Here is a 14,490-nt window from a genome sequence, read left to right as displayed (position 1 = left end):
AAGTCACCAATGATCTTAATGAGCAGAGTCAGGCCACCAATGATCTTCATGAGCAGAGTCAAGTCAGCATTGATCTTCTGGAATCCAGTCCAAACACCATGGGATTACCAGAGCTTCCCCTCGCCTCAGCGGAACTTCCAGAGCCTCGTCACGTCTCAGTCGAACTCTCTGAGCGCTCGACTGCTCCTGTCGTGGCCACGGAGGCCACCCTTAACTTGTTCATGTTCTCGGTTTCAGACTTGCCTAACCAGACTTGCTCTCCTGTCAATTCGATCCCACTGTGGTGGTCTTCTGCGCCGCCCTGGGTTGGCTTCTGTCTCGACCACACGGATGTGGTGGTCTTCGGCGCCACCCTGGTGGGCTTCAGTCTCGACCACACGGATGTGGTGGTCTTCTGCTTTGCCCTGGGGGGCTTCTGTCTTGACCGCATGGATGGGGTGGTCTTCTGCTCCGCCCGGGAGGGCCTCTGTCTCGACCACACGGATATGTTGTGCTCCTGTTGTGTTGTTGTTGTTGTTGTTTTTTGTTCACTTCCTGTCTCTGTTCCCCTCTGTGAGCCTGGCCCTCCGTCCCTCCCCCTGATCCTCCGCCGGTCCACCTCCCTCCTGGGCTCCCTGTTTTTGTGTTTGCACTTCTTGTCTCTGTTTCCCCAATTTACATGTTCCTCTTGTCTCTGTTTTCCCCATTTTACCTGGCCCTCCGTCCCTCCCCCTGAGCCTCCACCTGTCCACCTCCCTCCTGGTCTCTTGTTTTGTCAGTCACGTCTTGGAGCTTCTGGTAGCCGCTCCGCAGAGGGGGGGTATCGTCACAGTGTCTGGTTTGTGTTCCCTGGGTAACCACTAGATGTCATCCTTCCCCACGGTGTCTGTCACTTCCTGAACCACCTTCCCCACGATCTCTGTCTCCTCATTGCACTCAGCTGTCACTGGTCATTAATTATTGCACTCAGCCAATTCCCCATTAGCATTGTCATTTCCCTGTGTATTTATACTCTGTCTGTTTTAGTATGTGTCACGGAGTCCTTGTAGTTATCACGCCACTTACCTAATTTAATTATACATACTTTAAACATACACTACTGTGCAAAAGTCTTGCCATTGCCATTAATTTTAATAATCATCTAGTGAGATTTTTGAATGCACAAGCAGTCTGAAAACAGCAGGTGCTTCACACAGTGATCTGCTTGCACATTAAAAAATCTCACTAGATTATTATTCAAATTAATAGCAAAATGATTGTTTAGAAATGTAAATTGATATTTTCCACTGACATACTAAAGCAAAATATATAAATAACTGGCTTAAAACCCTTTTTTGGGGTGAAAATACTAATGTGCCTAAGACTTTTGCACAGTACTGTACTTTACAAACGACATTGTTGCTACTTTATAAAGAATGACCATACAGTCATTCACAGAACCGATTAAAGACAGACATTGCGATTTGATTTGTGATTTTAAATTTACAAAGTCAAGCAATTCCGATTTTTTTTTTCAGCAGACAAGATTATAATGGTAAACTACTACAAAATTAACTTAATTACTGAATTTCACTGGAAATATTTTATTTTTATAAATAATTTCTTTAGTCAATTATTAAAGTATTACATATGTTACACTGTATTAGGGATTTTAAGAACAAGTGGAAAATGTGCTGAATGTTTCATTTCATCCAAGTGAAATTAGCAAGCAGTTAGACTGAATTTACAATCGTTTTAAACGCGAAGTCAGGCGAGAGCTGACGAGAATTGCGTGCATGCATCGAACCTCATCCATACTGCCAGATGCGCTCGTGAAGATTTCCGGTGCAGTGCGCACATGAATATAACCGAGCGTTACGAAACAGGCTGCATGAGTGCGGCCAATGTGAACGGCTTGTCCGTGACACGGGATTCGCGCCACGTGGGGAAGAGAGGAGCGAGTATGCATTCAGCATTTAGAGACAGGCTGTGTGTGCGGTCTTCTGAATTGGGAATAGCGAACATGAATTGGGGATGCTCCTGATGCATTGTGACGCAGCTCTTGCAAAATACCTTTTTTTTCGTTGTCTGTCGATTCGAAGCTTAAGTTGTTTAACATAATCAGTTGGCTAGAGCAGAGCTGATTGGGGAGAACGGAGGTGTAGTAATTCTGCCACTCAGGGCTGCAGTCATGCAGATGCTCTGGAACATAGTAATATCGCGTCCACATCACATCGCAACGTCTCAAATCGCGGTTTCGATTCGATTTTGATTAACAGACAAGACAGACAGACAGACAGCACTCATTTTACCTAACTATCAGATTGATTGATAAAGTAGAAACATTATGTGTGGTTTTCTATTAAGCTATGACCCAGATCATGAAATACATTTATTATTATTATTATTATTATTTATTATTCCATATATGCTTAGAGTAAGTGAAACTTGGGAAATGGGAGCATCCAAGGAGTGTGTGAAAACTATGGATTTTAAATATTTTGTAACGTTATTTAATGTTATCCATAGTTTTTTGTGGCTCTTTTTTAAAAAGTTTTTTTTATAAGTATCGGTTCTGGCACCGGTTCCATTTTAAAAGTATCGAAATGGCACTGATATCGTAAAAAACCCCAACGATACCCAACCCCAGTACCAAAAGATGACGGTAATGCACTGCTTTAGTATATGACCTTGTAAGAAGACATTGCGCTGCTTCAGTCTATTGCAGGTTCAGTCTGTTACTGGAAAAGCTACATTGTTTTAAAAGTAGGTGAGCTACTGGATAAGCTGCTGAAAAAATGGAGTTACGTTACTTGTAGCTAGCTGCTGCCCAACACTGAAATTAACTTTAAGCATTATTTAAACATCAGGGATGTTAATATTAGTATTAAAACTAATGTTAATATTAGTATTAAAACTAATCTTTAAAACAGACTTTTCCGGAAAATTACCGGTAAATTGTCATAAAGGGATCATGTGTGAACAGGATCTTTTAAAAAATACCGGTAAATTTGTTCCGGTAATTTACCGGTATGAAAAATTGTAACATTACCAGTAAATTGCCGGAATTCTGCTGTGTGTGAAAGCAGAAGGAAAATTACCGGTATGAGCACGTACTAGTTCAGAACGCGGTGACGTAAGACGTCTACTCTGAGCCAATCATAACAATGCGATGTATTCACGCAATGTTTACGAAAATAAAAGAAATGTCATCCAACTAGAGCAACAGTGAAATTAAAGCTCTTCTCCTTATCCAGGCGGATGAAGAAATTTGTTGTCATCTGAGAGGAACTGTTAGTGATGCAGTAACGTATGATAAAATAACTAACTGTTAACCGTCTCAGAGAGCAATGCATTCACAGTCAGATAATCAATAAACTGAAAACATTGCATCTTAAATATCTAAAAAATAAACGACCACCACAAATGAAGTAGTAGTGGAAGAATTTATTATTATTATTTTTTTGTCAATCTATTTGGGGGTTTAGCTAGCTACTCCACAAATCCTGTAGCTCTAAACCAGTGGATCTCAACCCGCGGCCTGTTACGAAATCACAAACACAAGAAAAATAAAAATAATAATAACTTTAAGTTTTACAACTTATTCTAGTTTTTACATAGGGAAAAACACATAGGATAAAAACGAGAAGTCGGAGCAGTGAAGAAGAGTGCTGGACATTCCGCATCAACTTTTGGTTTGCCCCGCAACTCACTTGAAGATGTTCAGCCAGTCTTTTTTTTCCCAATTCTCCCAAAACAGCTTATAGCCTACAACTGTTTCAGCTATTAAAATGGTTCGGTTTCGTACGTTTGGAGCAGTTTTTGATCGTTAAATAGGCCTGTAAGTTTTGTTTTTAAAATGACAAGCGGCCAGCACAGAGAGAGAGAGTTGATCATAGCCTATGTTTGATCAGTTTAGCCTTCTCAAATCATCACGAATTGTCTAAAATAAAATCTAAAGATATAAAACAGTTCAAGCATGTAACAATGTTTTAACGTTAAACCCAGATATATGTGCACTATATCCAATATTTAAACAAATAAACAACAACAACTCCATTGTACTCCAAATCCATTGTAACGGATATGCAGTTCATTGATTCATTGGTTCTGAACTAATGAATCACGGTTCGTTGAATCTAAAACAATGCAAACCCAAAGCTTGTAGATTTTGAATTCAGGCATATAAACCCAACTCTCTCTAAACTAAATGCCTGGCCTGGCGCCAGCCTGGCTGGAATTAAATTATTTACGACACTGGATGAGAAATTCCACAGTCACGTGAGCAGCCTCAAAGGAGAAACGAAACACATTCCACAACACACACACACAGACACACACATAAGCACACACACACACACAATTTACGCTCTTTATGTAAGTCCTTAATAATATGTATTGTGAATAAATTTGTGTGTTGCTTAAAGTGGCTAATCCTGTTATGCGAGGATTATAAATTGCTGACTTGTAAATGGGAAATGTTTTTGGAATGAATGTTCTCACAAAGAGTCATGATTCTGTAAACCTACCCCCCTGACCAGGTCGTAAAACTTTATAACCTAACTGACAGAACAGCAAAGCCAGATCACTGGTACCTTTTCTCAATGTATTCTAAACTGGTACCTTTTCTCAATGTATTCTAAATGTATTGAGTATTGCTATTTGGTGCATTAGATGTTTTCCCCATATAAATTGGAGTATCTGCAGTTTTATTGTGTGTTAATCAAACTTTAAATGTGTGTAATTCTGCATATGAATGTAACGTCGTGTTTCTATCAGTTATATATGTTATTTTTGATATCTGTTTAATCGTCATGCTTTGACGGACTCACTTATATAAAGCAAATTAATGAAAAATGTATTAATCTGGAATTACGAACTTGCTAGAATATCACTGCTGAAATCTGATAAGCCATAACTTATTAGAGTGGGTGGTTCCCCAGAGACAAAGGAACGTTTTTCCCGCTTCAGATCGCGGACGTTCATTGGTTGTTCACGCAAACAGAGGCGTGAACCAGTCACTCCATAAGTAGAACTGACCCAGGAAGTTCCTCCTCTCTGCTCTCTTTGTGTTTTTCTTGCTCTTCTTCGTGCTCTTGGTCCGCTTTTCTATCGCCGTTGATCTCAGCACGGCGGCTGAGAGAACAGCCGTTCTCATGGCCCCTTTCGGGAGCTTTCACCTCCGTAGCTTTCATCTCCGTTGTTTTCATTTCTTTTACTTACTAAGTTCCTCTCTACACGAGGAAGACGAATTCTGGAATCATTACGTTTGTTGGACCTTTCAAAATTCAAATATCGCGCGATTCCGCAGCAGCCCCGGAAGACACGAAAGAACACGCCTAGCTACAAAGGACCACGCTCACATGCACGCTGGTCTGGCTAGTCACAAAATGACCACATGCAAGTATCATTCTCTATGGAGATTTAAATGCTGCTTAAAGTTTGTCTATTACCTTTTCAAGGTGATTTGATTCATTGTTGTCTTTCAAGGGTCACTGTCTGTGAGTTTGCATAACTGAGCGCGTGATTCTGTGATCATGCCTAATTCTTTCACCTCTCTCATCCTCTCTCACTCATTCTCTCTCTCTTTCTCCCTCATTTGGATTACGTTATGTCTTGTACAAAGTTTACTGTCTGTATTGTCGTACGCGTATTTACTCTGTGTGATTTGTAGTTTGATGTATTATTAGTTCAATTATTAAAAACCAATATATATTCATGATTGCCTCTGTCTGAAACACTCACCTCACGAGTCAATGAAATGCCTGATCTTTAGCTACAAGCTCTTTACTTTTTAGTAACCGAAATTTCATAATGATAGGATAATGTTATCATGGCCAGAGAATATTTTTCCTTGAATTATAAGAAGTGATAACTTTATTGAAAGTTGATAAGTTAATCTTACGACCATTTGCTGGACAAACCACTGTTTGATTTGCGGTAATTTACAGTAAGAGATATCACTATAATTGATATGAAGAATGGAATATTGACATATTAATGAGTAAATTACAGTGCCCTGTAATGAGTTATTGATATATACAATTGACCTATTTTTCATCTTCAATAAATTTAATGTAATGTCATATGATATATATATATTAATCATATTCCTGATTATTATTAAAATTCCCTATATATCATTTGAGTTCATTATAATGTTCAACACAGTGCGGCTACACCGTATAGAAGGCACGTCTAATGAGGAGATGACGAGTCAGGTAACTTCATCCTTGTGACACATACTCAGAAAACACTAGTTTATTAGTAAATAATTCAAATGTATTTTTACTATTTCCCTCTGTCATATTCATGGTAATTACGTTTTCCGTTGCTTCGCGCCATCTTTTGAACTCATTTTGAACGCAGAACTGTTCAGCTGTGTTGACGGCACATAGACTATTTGATATGAATTTGGATCAACATATGCTACATTTGTGAACGCTCCTTTTCTGCAATTTCGCGCGTTTTACAGACTGGAATTTACAATCGCAACTTCATTGTGCTATTACTACTTTCAAGCCAAATTTCACTAAATTTGTCAGCTCCCGACAGCATCAGGTTTTTTATTAATGGTGAGTATAATTATTTTAACCAGTCGTCTATTACGACGTCTGTGTAACAAAAGCAGTTGCATGAATGCTAAAGTTTGAAACAAAAATGTAAGATCAACAAAAACACTGACCGCATATACCCCTCCATGTTTACAAATACTGTTTAGAGGTTAATGATGTCACAGAATTTACCGGTATTTTGGAATGGATGTGTGAATGGTGCTTTTCCGGAAAAAAGACGGAATGTCATTGACTATGTGAACAGCGCATTTTTTAATTTACCGGTAAAGTCGATCTGGTAATTTTACGGCAATTTACTGTTATTACTGTGTGAAAGGGGCTATTTTTGTTTTTAATTGAGAAGTAGATTTGGGGTTTAATAACTCTTTTGTTCAGATTACTTCTGTACAAGTTTTTTTTTTTTTTTTTTTGTACAGCTGGGCATTTTTGTGACATTTTAGTTCAAATGAGTGAGTTCAGCTTTGAGAATGAAAAACCAACCTGTTTGTTTCTCAGTATCTTCATGTTTGTCACTGAATGTTTCGTCAATCTTCTTGTCTTCACACTGCCCTCTACTAAAGGCCATCTTTATAATGGTGTGCCACGTGGATCTCAGTTGAGTTTTTCTGTGTTTAAAATAAGAATAATTAACAGTAGAAAAATAAGTCCAAACTAAATCTCTATCTGCATCTCAATCAGCTCCCTAGTTCAGTAGTTTTTTCGCACACTGGTGAGGGAGTAAGTCAAAGTGAGAGATAATGGACTTAAATCACCTGAAAAGAGAAAAAAATGAAAATAAATTAAAATGTTAATATTTTTAATAAGATTATATTTGGTATTTAATGATTTGTAGATTATATTTAATAGATTACACTCGATGAAAACATTTGTAGATGGTTTGTAAAAGTTATCATTACTAATGATTTTTTTTAATGAGAAACAATGAAAAAAAAACATACAATTGAAACAAGAAATTCAAATAAAAGAAAAAAAAAAATTATCGAAATATACAAGTTGACAAGAATAGAAAGAAAAAATGTCAATATTCCAAAAGACAACATATATAAGATCACTTTTCAAATGAATTAAAATCTTAAGCACATATAATTGTATCTTTAATCTTTACTATCAATACATTTTATAGAATCCATATATTAATGAAAATTAACAATAAAAACCTTCAAACAAGGTTCAGAATTATTTATTTTACTTGTATGGATATGAAACTTACCAAATAAAATCATAAGATTCAGCATATTGTTTACAGATATACTTTTTAATTAAAAACTCAAATCACAAAGTCAAATCACAACTATAATTAGATTTCTCTTGGACAAACAAGGATAAATCTTCCCAAAAATGCTAGTGTTAACATTCATAAAAAAAATATGTACCAATTTTTCTGGCTGATCCGAACAATATGAACAGTTTCCATCAATATTCATACATTCTGACAGAGTATAATTACTAACATAAATGTTTTGAAGGATTTTCAAATATAGTTACCTAGGTTTGTTAGAAATACAAAAGAAATAGAAAAGTGGGGGACCAAGCTTTTTTCCCCACATAATATCTGTGAAACATTCCAGAAACATTTCCTGCTAGGATTTAGGTATCTACTTTTATAAAATAATTGTCTAATAAATGTATTTGTACACTTTTTACTGTTATAGGGATATCCCACCCAAAAATGAAAATTTTTGTCACAAGTCACTTACTTTGTTCCAAACCCGTAAAAGCTTTGTTCATCTTTGGAACACAATTTAAGATATATAACAGTGTCGAGGTCCAGGAAAGTATGAAAAGCATCGTCAGAATAGCCCATCTGCCATCAGTGGTTCAACCATAACGTTATGAAGCGACAAGAAAACTTTTTGTACATGAATAAAACAAAAATAACGACTTTATTCAACAATTTGTCTCCTCTGTCCCACGACACAAGGATTCATTTCTGCATGTATTTAAGCTTACATTTGAATGAAAACAGTGCATCGATACATCATGGCTGACACAAGAGCGTATACTGCTTCTCCAAAATGGCACCACGGTGCTACATAGAGACACAGAGGAGACAAATTGTTGGATAAAGTCATTAAAAAAAGTGTTACTCGCTTACAAAAAGCTTCAGAACGTTACAGTTGAATCACTGATGGCAGATGGACTATTCTGATGATGTTTTTCATACTTTCTGGGACCTTGACGGTTTTTATTTCTTTGGCTGTCTATGGGACAGTCTCAAGCCTCCCAGTTTTCATCCAAAATATCTTAAATTGTGTTTTGAAGATGAAAAAAGCTTTTTACAGGGTTGGAACAAAATGGGGGTAAGTGACTTATGACCAAATTTTCATTTTAGGGTGAAGTATCCCTTTAATGTCAACCCCATTTAAACAAAGTACAGGTTTAGATAGTCAGATGTCATATGACAACATATGACCTGTGGGAATGACTTTTATGCCAGAATTATATTCTTTATATTTAATTAGAAATAACATTTTAGATTGGTCCATATGGGGAAAAGTTGTGTACATAGCATAACTTTAAAAGTTTTATAACGTTAAAAAAGCTTTAAGAGCTTGTTGATGGACATTTGACAATGCCACAGGTAATTTATTAGTGGAATAATCACACAGTAACAAGAAACACATCCTCCAACCTTTTTGAAAATATTAAATGGTATAAAAAATTTTTTTTGAGTCTGAAGTAGGCAGATTCTAAGCAATTTTACTTTAAAGGTATAATTAAAATTTTACAAAATCCCAAAGTTCAATTCTACTTTCATTTTTTGGCCCTTGAAGAATTTCATTTCTTAAATGTTTATTCCTCCAAACAAATTATGTAAACAAATCATATATATTATACATTTTATTTATTATTTTTTAATATTATTTTTATTATTCCTTTCAAAAAGAGATAAAGCTTTATCAGGTTTAGGAAGTAGGATTATTAATCTTTGTTTCATAGAAGTTGATAAATCTTTAGTTTCAATACACTCCTTATACATCTCAAATAAAGCATTTTCAATTATATCCCATTGTGCTGGGCGGTTTGACCAAAAATATATATCACGTTTTTTTTTTTCAAAATTATACCGGTTTTCCGGTTTATGACTTTTTTTTTTCATGCATAATCAGGTGTACAATGCATTTTCTGCTGGTTGATATTCCAAGACGTGCTTGCGGCTAAGGTGCTGGAACAAATTGCTCGTTTTGCCGCCTTTGCCAAAAATTTTAGCCCGACAGCACTTGCATAAAATGAATGTTTGGTCGACTTTATATTTAATTTTATATTTAATTATTAAATATATTTAATTATAGATCAATCTCGAATCTCCGTTTTCTGTCCAAGATACTAGAAAAGGTGGTATCCTCACAATTATATTCCTTCTTAGAGAAAAATGGTATATGTGAGGATTTCCAGTCAGGATTTAGACCGTATCATAGTACTGAGACTGCTCTCCTTAGAGTTACAAATGATCTTTGCGGCCCGGTGAAACACACCAATTTGAAAAACTAATGGAAGGCATATTCGATATAAAAAACTGGATGACGAGTAATTTCTTACTGCTAAATTCTGAAAAAACAGAGGTGTTAATTATAGGACCTAAAAACTCTGCATGTAATAATCTAGAACACTGTCTAAGACTTGATGGTTGCTCTGTCAATTCTTCGTCATCTGTTAGGAACCTAGGTGTGCTATTTGATCGCAATCTTTCCTTAGAAAGCCACGTTTCTAGCATTTGTAAAACTGCATTTTTCCATCTCAAAAATGTATCTAAATTACGGCCTATGCTCTCAATGTCAAATGCAGAAATGTTAATCCATGCATTCATGACCTCAAGGTTAGTCCAAAATGCAGCAGCAAGAGTTCTTACTAGAACCAGGAAGTATGACCATATTTGCCCGGTCCTGTCAACACTGCACTGGCTCCCTATCAAACATCGTATAGATTTTAAAATATTGCTTATTACTTATAAAGCCCTGAATGGTTTAGCACCTCAGTATTTGAATGAGCTCCTTTAACATTATAATCCTCTATGTCCCCTACGTTCACAAAACTCAGGCAATTTGATAATCCCTACAATATCAAAATCAACTGCGGGCGGCCTTTTCCTATTTGGCACCTAAACTCTGGAATAACCTACCTAACATTGTTCGGGAGGCAGACACACTCTTGCAGTTTAAATCTAGATTAAAAGACCCATCTCTTTAACCTGGTTTACACATAACATACTATAATATGCTTTTAATATCCAAATCTGTTAAAGGATTTTTAGGCTGCATTAATTAGGTAAACCGGAACCGGGAACACTTCCTGTAACACCCAATGTACTTGCTACATCATTAGAAGAATGGCATCTATGCTAATATTAGTCTGTTTCTCTCTTATTCCGAGGTCACTGTAGCCACCAGATCCAGTCTGTATCCAGATCAGAGGGTCACTGCAGTCACCCGGATCCAGTACGTATCCAGACCAGATGGTGGATCAGCACCTAGAAAGGACCTCTACATCCCTGAAAGACAGCGGAGACCAGGACAACTAGAGCCCCAGATACAGATCCCCTGTAAAGATCTTGTCTCAGAGGACCACCAGGACAAGACCACAGGAAACAGATGATTCTTCTGCACAATCTGACTTTGCTGCAGCCTGGAATTGAACTACTGGTTTCGTCTGGTCAGAGGAGAACTGGCCCCCCAACTGAGCCTGGTTTCTCCCAAGGTTTTTTTCTCCATTCTGTCACCGATGGAGTTTCGGTTCCTTGCTGCTGTGGCCTCTGGCTTGCTTAGTTGGGGACACTTCATCTACAGCGATATCGTTGACTTGATTGCAAATAAATGCACAGACACTATTTAAACTGAACAAAGATGACATCACTGAATTTAATGATGAACTGCCTTTAACTATCATTTTGCATTATTGACACACTGTTTTCCTAATGAATGTTGTTCTGTTGCTTTGACGCAATTTATTTTGTTTAAAGAGCTATATAAATAAAGGTGACTTGACTTGATGTCGGATTTTTGGAAACCAAAAAACCTCCAAACAGACCCGACTCCTCTTTTTGGCTGTAACGCCTGTTTCTCACATAATCTGCCTGCAGTGCATATGCAGTCCGCAGCACGGACTCATTGTGCTTTCACACAGGACGTGTTTGCAGTCCGCTACTGATCCGCGTCGGTTTAGTCTACAAACACAACATTTGTTCATTGTATATATACAGTACAGACCAAAAGTTTGGAAACATTACTATTTTTAATGTTTTTGAAAGAAGTTTCTTCTGCTCATCAAGCCTGCATTTATTTGATCAAAAATACAGAAAAAACAGTAATATTGTGAAATATTATTACAACTTAATATAATAGTTTTCTATTTGAATATACTTAAAAATAATAATTTATTCCTGTGATGCGAAGCTGAATTTTCAGCATCATTACTCCAGCCTTCAGTGTCACATGTAACATCCAGTCTATGACATGATCATTTAAAAATCATTCTAATATTCTGATTTATTATGAGTGTTGGAAACCGTTCTGCTGTCTAATATATTTGGTGAATAAACCCTTACGAAAAATAACCATGGTTTTATTATAGTAAAACTGTAGTAACCCATGGTTTTTTGGCGTGTTGACCATTTACCATTTGTATAACCACAGATTTACTACAAATACCATGGTTAAACTATGGTTAATTTAGCAAAACCATGGTTAATTTGTGGTTACCATGGTTTAACTATAGTAACCATGGTTTTTTGGTTTTATTTGTAGTAAAACCATGGTTAATTTACATAAGGGAAAGGTTAAAAAGAACTGCATTTATTAAAAAAAAAAAAATTCTAATAATATATATTGTAATAATATATTTTCTTTACTATCACACATCCTTGCTGAATAAAAGTATTGATTTTATTTAAAAAAAAGAAAGAAAAAAAATTACTGACCCCAAAGTACTGACCAGTTGTGTATATAGTTATTACAAAATATTTATATTTTAAAAATTAAAAATATATATATTTTTTTTATTCATCAAAGTATCCTAAAAAAAGTATCACATGTTCTGAAAAAATATTAAGCAGCAAAACTGTTTCCAACTTTGATAATGAATCATCATATTAGAATGATTTCTAAAGGATCATGTGATAATGATCCTAAAATTTCAGCTTTGCATCACAGAAATAAATGATAATTTAAAGTATAATACATTTAAAAACAATTATTTTAAATTGTAATAATATATCACAATATTACAACATTTTTTTCTGTATTTTTGATCAAATAAATGCAGGCTTGATGAGCAGAAGAAACTTCTTTCAAAAACATTAAAAATAGTAATGTTTCCAAACTTTTGGTCTGTACTGTATATATATATATATATATATATATATATATATATATATATATTTTTTTTTTTTTTTTTTTTTTTTCAGCATTGTTAGTCTTTTATCACAGAACAGTAACAATCTTTCATATAGACATTAGTTTAAACTCAGTAAATATAAACTACGCATTATTCATGCATTTTACTTCTAGGTTTGTATAATAAGCTGCTCACGCAAGCGGCAAAACATTTAAACACAATAATTAGCCTACTTTTTTGTAAAAAAATTTTAAATTAAAACACCACGGACAGAAACAGTCTTGTGCATTTTGCATTTAAATCTTTATCACAAGCAATCCCAAAGGCCTTAATGAACTTAGTTTTTTTGCTTCCATAAGTGTACATATATATTGTTTTCCTTGTTTATCTAAAAGTGCTCTTTTTCTTGTTTTAAACCTAGCCAAAATCCCATGTTACTGCGTTTCCATGTCAATCCATGTGCATTTTTCCCGCGAACAATGCGCTTTCACTTTAATTCAGTGCCTGCAGCACAGCAAAAATAGACTCAGTACGTTAACAATCGCTGCACTGCTGCAGACGATGCACCGCTCCTGGAACGCACTGACGGACCACAACCTCGTGCAGCTGGAATCCGTTAATACTCGTGAAACACATCGAATTTCGTCACGGCGCCATGGACACGCCTTTTAACGAAAACTCAAGATCTTCACAACTAAACATCACACAGGTCTTTAGATTAGACTGACCACAAAAATAACATTGATGTCATAAAATTTCTAGGAGTAGTTTGTCGCAGTGTAAAATATTTCACTTCCTGTTGCCAATAGGTGGCGCTATGACTATAACTGAATATTGGCATGCAGATCTGTTCAGGTCAAGAGTCTTATCCAACATGTGAAGTTTGGGGCAGATTGGACATTGTATGTCTGAGTTACAGCAACTTCCTTTTTCATGGCGAAACATTGAAATTTCTCAGGCCGCCATGGACACGCCCTTTAACGAAACCTCAAGTCCTTCGCAATTTAACATCGTAAATGGCTTTAGATTACACTGACCAAGTTTGGTGTTCATCTGAATAAATCTCTAGGAGGAGTTCGTTAAAATACAACGCATGGAAATGACAAAAATGACACAAAATTTGCTCATAAAATTAAAAATAACCGACTTTCTGTTGGGTTTCGGATTTCGTACCAAGAGACTTTTTTGTAGGTATTGGTGTGTTACATGTGTGTACCGATTTTTGTACATGTACGTGAAACGGAGCTCGAGGCGCGCTATGTTGAAAGTGTATAGGTGGCGCTATCGAGCCATTTTGCCACACCCGATGGAATATTGGCCTACAGATGTGTTCAGGCCAGGACTCTTATCACACATGTGAAGTTTGGGGAAGATCAGACATTTTATGCCTGAGTTATAACATCTTTTATTCCCATGGCGAGACATCGAACTTCGTCACGGCGCCATGGACACGCCTTTTAACGAAAACTCAAGATCTTCACAACTTAACATCGCACAGGCCTTTAGATTAGACTGACCACAAAAAAGACATTGATGTCATAAAATTTCTAGGAGTAGTTAGTCACAGTGTAAAATATGTCACTTCCTGTTGCCAATAGGTGGCGCTATGACTAAAACTGAATATGGG

The 14,490-nt window shown here is 36.1% G+C and overlaps 1 protein-coding gene across 1 annotated transcript in view; it reads right to left on the bottom strand.

Annotated features, from left to right (window-relative positions):
• The window catches only part of LOC132148953 (gastrula zinc finger protein XlCGF57.1-like), a 42,752-nt gene extending 35,471 nt beyond the window's left edge, over positions 1-7,281 (bottom strand). The window contains exon 1 of the mRNA XM_059557814.1: positions 7,014-7,281. Coding sequence (XP_059413797.1) covers positions 7,014-7,098 — 85 coding nt within the window. The 5' untranslated portion in view covers positions 7,099-7,281. The remainder of the gene's footprint in view (positions 1-7,013) is intronic.
• Positions 7,282-14,490: the final 7,209 nt, after the last annotated feature.

Source organism: Carassius carassius, chromosome 1 (genome assembly GCF_963082965.1).
Source record: "Carassius carassius chromosome 1, fCarCar2.1, whole genome shotgun sequence".
NCBI lineage: Eukaryota > Metazoa > Chordata > Actinopteri > Cypriniformes > Cyprinidae > Carassius > Carassius carassius.
Note: the sequence above shows the minus strand (reverse complement) of the source record. Positions and strands in the feature narration are given on the sequence as shown.